General features: G+C 34.0%; 1 protein-coding gene across 1 annotated transcript; it reads right to left on the reverse strand.

The window, feature by feature from the left end:
* Positions 1-406: 406 nt before the first annotated feature.
* LOC120087956 (beta-glucosidase BoGH3B-like) lies at positions 407-3,466 on the reverse strand. Its single transcript, XM_039044981.1, has 7 exons — positions 2,760-3,466; positions 2,571-2,661; positions 2,350-2,495; positions 1,737-1,980; positions 1,555-1,659; positions 1,292-1,474; positions 407-1,209 (listed from the first exon to the last, which is right to left on the reverse strand). The coding sequence occupies exons 1-7, from the start codon at positions 3,170-3,172 to the stop codon at positions 514-516; spliced, it is 1,878 nt and encodes a 625-aa protein (XP_038900909.1). The 5' UTR covers positions 3,173-3,466; the 3' UTR covers positions 407-513.
* Positions 3,467-7,063: the final 3,597 nt, after the last annotated feature.

The following is a 7,063-nucleotide window of genomic DNA, read 5'->3' on the forward strand; positions in this document are numbered from 1 at the left end:
TGATTTTGGTCACTCTATTGATAAGTGTACGGTGGGGGGAGTGAAAAGATGCTCCAATCCTCATTTTCGATACCTCTAGTCTTAAGGGACAATTGCTGTTATGGTTGAATGTGGCTTACAGTTGGGTGGTGTCTAAGTGTTTGTCCGTGTCACCTAAAGGTACTACAGTTTCTTCTTTTCCTTTGGTGTTATTCTCTCCAGATGATATCTCCCCTTTGGCGGACTTTAAGAATCCTTTGGATAGCTTCTTTAATTGTGATTTAGATAGTTTCTCTTGGTTTGGGATGTGAGCTTGTCCTTTGTTTTTATTTCTTTTACTTTGGTTGTTTGGTTCTTGTGTAAGCTCGGTAGTTTGGTTTTGTTTTTTTTTTTTTTTACCTTGACCTCAAACTATTAGATTTCCTTTGTAAAAAAGAAAAGAAAAGAAACTATATAAAAAAAGAAGCTACAAAGACAAATTATTCATTTACTTTCCAAAGCAATCCTAATTCTTTATAAACAAAACTCCTACTCCTAGCTAGCTTTATTAACAGGCTCAGTTGTAAGCCCAAATCCTAGAGGGAACAGCGGATTGTAATTCTCATCCCCATAGTTCATCGGAAGTTGATCCACCGTCTTGAACCACGTTCTCGCCAGCTTTCCGGTGAATCCATAGTCACCGAACAGCACGTCGGTCACGCCCTCCCCCTCTGTTCCCGGCAGCCACGAAACCACCAGCGCGTCCAACTGCGACATGTGAGGCTCAATCGTCAGAGGCCGGCCGGAGACGATGACAACGACACACTTCACAACGTTGCACACGTTCTGGATCGTGTCCGATCCTCCTTCGGCGATAGTCAGGTTCAGGTTGTCGCCATTGGTCTCGGCGTACGGCGTCTCTCCTACCACAACAATGGCGTACGAGAAGTTGTTCGCCTTGATGTAATCGGTCGTCGAATTTACATTATAGATGATCTCCGTGTTTGGATCGACGGTTTTCTTCACTGCCTCGAGAATGGTGGTTCCGGTTGTGAGATTGTTGCCGCTGAGTCCTTGCCAGGTGATTGTCCAGCCGCCGCATTGGTAACCTAGATTGTCGGCGTGAGTTCCGGCTACTAAGATCTTCGTTGCCTTCTTCGATAGAGGTAGGACTGGTTCATCAGCATTTTCGCCATTCTTTAGTAGAGCAAGTGATTTCCTCACGGCTTCTCTAGCCAAATCTTTGTGTTCCTGTTCAATTGAATTGGTATTTCTCTTTCAAAATGATATTTCAATTTTCAACTACATTATTTATGTTTTCAGATCATCTAACCTGGCTTCCAAGCTCATTTACAAATCTGTCATCAGCCAATGGATTCTCAAACAGGCCCATTACGAACTTGACTCTCAAAATCCTTCTTACGGCGTCGTTGATTCGGGACATCGGAATGGCGTTGCTGATGACAAGGTAGGTAAGGTCATCGATGAACTCAGTGTAATTTGTAGGAACCATAACCTGAAACACGACAATAGAACTAGTTTTATAAGATCTATGTATGCTATGCTGATTGGGATTGCCTATGTTGATTACCATACCATGTCTATTCCAGCTCGAATTCCAGAGAGAATTGAAAATGTGTAATTTGAATGAGCTGGGTCTGTGATCTTATCAATACCTTGCCAATCAGAGATTACAAAACCCTGCAATAGTTATGTACGTTCAAATTTAGGGGCTTGTATACAGGCTCATCATTCACGAGGATTTAGTGCAATCATACCTTGAAGTTTAGAGTGTTCTTAAGGAAATCAGTGATGAGTTCATGGTTTGAATGCATCTTCTCACCGTTCCAACTCGAGTAGGAAACCATTATTGTAGAGACACCCTTGATTATGGAGTGATAGTATCCTGGCATGTGAATGCTTAACAATCCATGCCTGCTAATTACAGTGTTGTTCTCATTGATACCCCTTGTTGTGCCGCCATCGCCCACAAAATGCTTTGCACAAGCTGCGACCTTGTCTCTGTTACAAGGCCAAGAGGTTTTTTGAGTAGGTTTCGTGAAATGGAAAAATGTCCAAATCTTTAGTGGTTGAAATCCTAAGAAGCACATATACGGAAGGCATGGACACGCGACACGCCAACACGACACGGCAAGGATGCTTTTATTAAAATATACATTTTTTAAAAATATTTTTTATACCAAAGGAAAATTCAAAGTAAATGGGTTGATACATTTATATGCTAAAGAACTTAGCTTGATGTATTTTGCACCGAAAGGTTATTATTATTGTCATATATGTGTCGTTTTAGTCTATTCAACAAGTGCTCTATGCATGTCTAACACATTTGTTGCACTAACAAGAATTTGTACTTCTTAGTTGAAAACTAACCTTCCACTAACATAAGGAACACCTTTTGGAAAACCAGATGGGATTTGTCCTTGCAGCCCAACTATGATATCTGCCATTTCTTTGACAATGTCAGGATCTTCACCGTAGCTTTCATAACACCTTCCCCATCTAGGATCTCTACAGACCTGAAATGGAAATGCTCATAGTTCTGTTTGAATCGGACAAGTTTTATAATGTGGAATGAAAAAGGGAAAACATACTGCTATGCATGGAGCAAAGACATAATTAATCCCAGTTGCTCTAACTTCTTTAGCAGTAGCAGCACCAATCCTCCTTAAAAGTTCAGGTTCCCTGTCACATGAGAAAACTATTTAGCCACCAGTAACCCTGTGTCGATGCTCGACAAAGCATTGGTAGTTCATAAAATGATGTTCGGATCCTCCTCTCACCTGGTCGAGCCAAGACCGACATTGTGGGGGAAGACTGTGGCATTGTAGACATTGTTATGTCCATGTACAGCATCAATTCCATATATCATTGGAATTCCAAGCCTACTTGATAGTGAGCCCTTTTGGAACGAATTCACCATGTCAATCCACTCTTGTGTAGTAGCCTGTGGAGATGGGACACTGCCTCCAGAGCTAAGCACACTGCCAATGGAGTAATCTCTCATGATCTCTGGTGTTACAACCGAACGATCCAACTGTGCCATCTGCCCAATCTTCTCTGCTAGAGTCATTCTATCCATTAGGTCCTTGATCCGGACGTTAAGTGGTTGTATCGGGTCCTTGTACTTGACATAGTCTTCATCAGAAGCCACCAAAGCCACCCAGCAACAGAGTAAAAGCAGTGTCACCTTCATCTTCTTCTTGGTGAATGAAACCTAACAGGAATCCAATTCAGATCTATCTTTAGGTTGGTTATGCCTTTCTTTTTTTTTTTTTTTAATTGTCAGTTTTGTTTGTTAGTCTTTGAATCTCTCTCACCTCCATTTTAGGTAACTTCCAACGGGTTTTGAAATACTGATCATCTTCTTCAGAGAGATATTTTAAACTTAATTGCTACTTTGTTTAGGTTTTGCTGTTGGAATTAGAGAACTTTGTGTTTGGACTGTATTTTCAAATAGTTTTTGAAGTTCTTTTTCAATAATTTTTGTGTGTTTAAATAAAAATGAGTTTTTTTTTTTAAAAATATTTTTTTTTTCTTAAATCGCCCAACCTCTAATATTCTAAATAACAAATAGGTGCTGATAGTTTTATTTAGTGGAACTGAAACCATTTTATGCTGATTGGTTTGTTGAATATATTGGTTTTGTTTACAATTTTAACTCTTCAAAATCATGTTAATTCTAGTTAAAACAAAAATTAATGGTGGCTTATTATTATTATTTAATTATTTTAATTATAAGTTTAGTTTCTAAATGTTGTGTGTACTCCAACTTTGTGTGTCTAATATGTCTCATATTCAAGATTTTCTTTTAGATTCATGGACCTTACTTCCACAAAGTTGAAAGTTTAACATTCTATTATACGTAAAATGTTACAAGTTCAGGGATTTATTAGATAAAATTGAATTCGGAGATGTATTAGATATTTTTTGAAAGTTGAGACAAATTTGGTTCAAATTGTAAGATAACCTAAAAAGTATACATATATTTGAAGTCACACTGTACTAGTTTTATTTTCTTTATAATCTAGTTTCATTTTGAACATGTATGATAATTTTGAAAATTATAAAAACAGTTTTCAATTTTGCATGTAAGTTTAATTTGTGAAAATCTAGTCAAACTTCACCACGTGTATAAGATAAGCTCATTAATACTTCATTTATCATTCTAAGTATTATAGTTTATCTTAAATTGAATGAACTATGCAGTAAGAGAGAAAAGTACAAAATGTAGCCTTTAACTTTCTGGCAAGATTAGATATTTCCATAATGTACTCCCTACATTGCCTTTATACTTCATGGAAGTCATAAGACTATAGGTTTCCCTTTTTTTTTTCTTAACAAAATATTTCTCAATTTTAGTGAGGAACTTATTGGCATTTTCACTCTTCACAATAGAACCTCGAAAAGACTCTAGAATGAAGTGTTGAATGATCATCAGACACATGCGATTTAACTGTACCTACTTTTCAATATTAGCCATATTTGGCTGTTCCCGGGTAGAAGTAGGTTTATAGGTCCTTAATGCAAGGTTCAAATTCATATATTCGAGAAGAATTTTTAGGCTTTCTTTCTAAATCTTGAAGTATTGTATCAGCAATGAAATAAAGAATGATAGATGGTAAAGTGCATAATAGTGAGTAAAAAGGTGCGAAGAAAATGAGATGGGTGAAGACAAAAATGGGATAAACAATCATTGTTCCTTTAAACTTTTACTTATCTCTTACCTTCACATGAAATGAGACTTCTTGATGGATGGACCAATCCATTCAATTTAGGGAAGTACTAGAGTAAGATCAACTGAAATAAGGGACAGACAATTAAAGCATATACTCAATTAAATTGTGATAAAATAATTTTACATATATGGTAGAATCCTTTTAACAAGATTTTTAATACAACTTTGATGTCTAGCTTTTTGGCAAACACACCAACTGTGAATGGTACTTTCAATGGATTAATCAAACTATTGACAATAAACTCTGTAAAAATAGCATGTCTTTGGATAAACTATGTTTTTACAAGAGCAATTCTTATAATTGTCACATACTCATTATCACATGCATTTTCATAATTTGACCAAATAATTATCTTCTTTTGGTCGGATAATCATTCGCATAAATCAATGAATATGCACATCTTTTATTTTAAAAATAAATTGATCTAAATAACAGAGGCTACACCGATAACATATTATTTTGACCAATTTAATGTAAAATATATTGGCACATAAAATATCTATTATGCAAACTTTTTTTTTTAATGGTCGAAAATTGAATCAAAACCATGATAAACGATAAAAAACTTGACAAGAAATTTATGTTCTGATACCACTTGTTAAAAAAAAAAATCCTTATAATCCATATTAAAAAAAAATATTCCTTGGATCATTCATCCTAAATTGTCAAGAATAAATAACATATCGGATTTCATTGTAAGATTGATGGTAACTACAAGGTGGCTATTGTCTTAACCAAAATTTCGTATGCCTTATGTGGGATCTCTCCTTAGATGAGATTATATAGAGACTGACTGCATATTACCCTAATTAACTAGGAATGAGCTTCTACCATACTCAATTAGGAATCTAGAGCCTTAATTGAATAATCAACCCAAACTAATTAAATAATCCAATGTGATAAAATATCAACTCCAGTTTGCTTCTTCTTTGATATCTCAAATTACTAAAAATCAGTGCGATAACACTTCTAATTCACTTTCTTTCACAGATTGCTTAAATACTTCCGTAAAACTTCCATCACAGAGGATCTGATTTTCTTGGATCGTCGTCATGATACATTTTCATGCTCTGGATTATTCTTCACCAATTCTCTTCTAAACACCAAAGTGAGAAGTATTTGCTCTTCTTCATTTTCTGCAAATTAGGATTGGAGTTGTTGTTGTGATTCTTCAATGTATAGATATTGTATCACACTTTGAACTCATCGTCTTGACTATGAAAGATATAGATGAACCAACAAACCTTTCTAAACAAGGTTATCGGCAGGACAAAGTGCGATGGAGGCTTGACAAGGCAAAACTGATATGTGAATTCGAAATTTGAAGATGAAGGGGAAGATAAATAATTAATGGATAATTATTTTTTTATTCTCAACAATTTCAGTTCCTTATTTCACAAAACTATCAACTCTCCAGTAAGTAGTCATTTTATTTATTTCTTTTGTTGTTCATCAATTTTTCTTCAACAACATATTAAAATTATAATGCAATTAATTAATGAATATGATTTTAAAAAATCCATTATTTGCTTCTTTCTTTTGTTGTTTTTTTGTTATTTGCTTTTTTCTTTTCTTTTTACAAGGTGTAATACCGTTTCAATAAATGTCTATTAAGGAAGAGAGAAATTGGGCGGTATGGCATCCACTACAAGAAAAAAGGCTTACAATAGCTTCGAAAAAAATGTTATAATAAGTCTTTTATAGCATTTTCTACAAAGTTGTGATAGCCCAAGTTATTAAAAGTATGAGGCTTTTTATAACGTTTTTTAAATGCTATAAAAAACTCAATCTTTTTATAGCATTTCATAACACGCTATGAAATACTTGATTTTTTTATAGCATTTTGCAAACCATACTTGATATTTGTAAAATGTAATATAGCATTTTGAAAAAGCTATAAAAATACTTTTTTTTACTCAAAATATAAGGTTATCCTTTGTCTATTATAGCATTTATTTGTTGCTACAACTATTTGTTTAATGAAAGCTAAAATAAGCCTTCGAATGTTAAGGAAAAAATAATCTATCCATAGCTTTTATAAACATTTTATAGCGTTTTTTAGGAATTTTTTTATAACTTATCAGTTATGTTCCCATTGTTATTATTTTGTTTTATATATTGCTACACATTAAAAGTGAAATAAAAAAAATATTTATAATCCACATAATCAAAATAAGCATTCATACACGATTCATATTCTCAAAAAAAAAAAAAAAGATATATAAATGAGTATTGTACATTTAAAGATGAAACAAAACATAAACTCTATAAATTACAAAATATGTTGATACAAAAGAATCCAAATAACTTCAACTTAGTTGTGTTTGTATTCTAGACATTGCATGTAT

This window comes from Benincasa hispida, chromosome 10, assembly GCF_009727055.1.
Source record: "Benincasa hispida cultivar B227 chromosome 10, ASM972705v1, whole genome shotgun sequence".
Classification (NCBI taxonomy): Eukaryota; Viridiplantae; Streptophyta; class Magnoliopsida; order Cucurbitales; family Cucurbitaceae; genus Benincasa; species Benincasa hispida.

Bases quoted from the DNA above. Each gene is read 5' to 3' on its own strand.
- LOC120087956 (XM_039044981.1), bottom strand. From the start codon at position 3,172: ATGAAGGTGACACTGCTTTTACTCTGTTGCTGGGTGGCTTTGGTGGCT. The intron at 2,662-2,759 runs GTGAGAGGAGGA...CTCATGTGACAG, and splicing joins GTCGGTCTTGGCTCGACCAG to GGAACCTGAACTTTTAAGGA. The intron at 1,660-1,736 runs GTATGATTGCAC...TAACTATTGCAG, and splicing joins AGAACACTCTAAACTTCAAG to GGTTTTGTAATCTCTGATTG.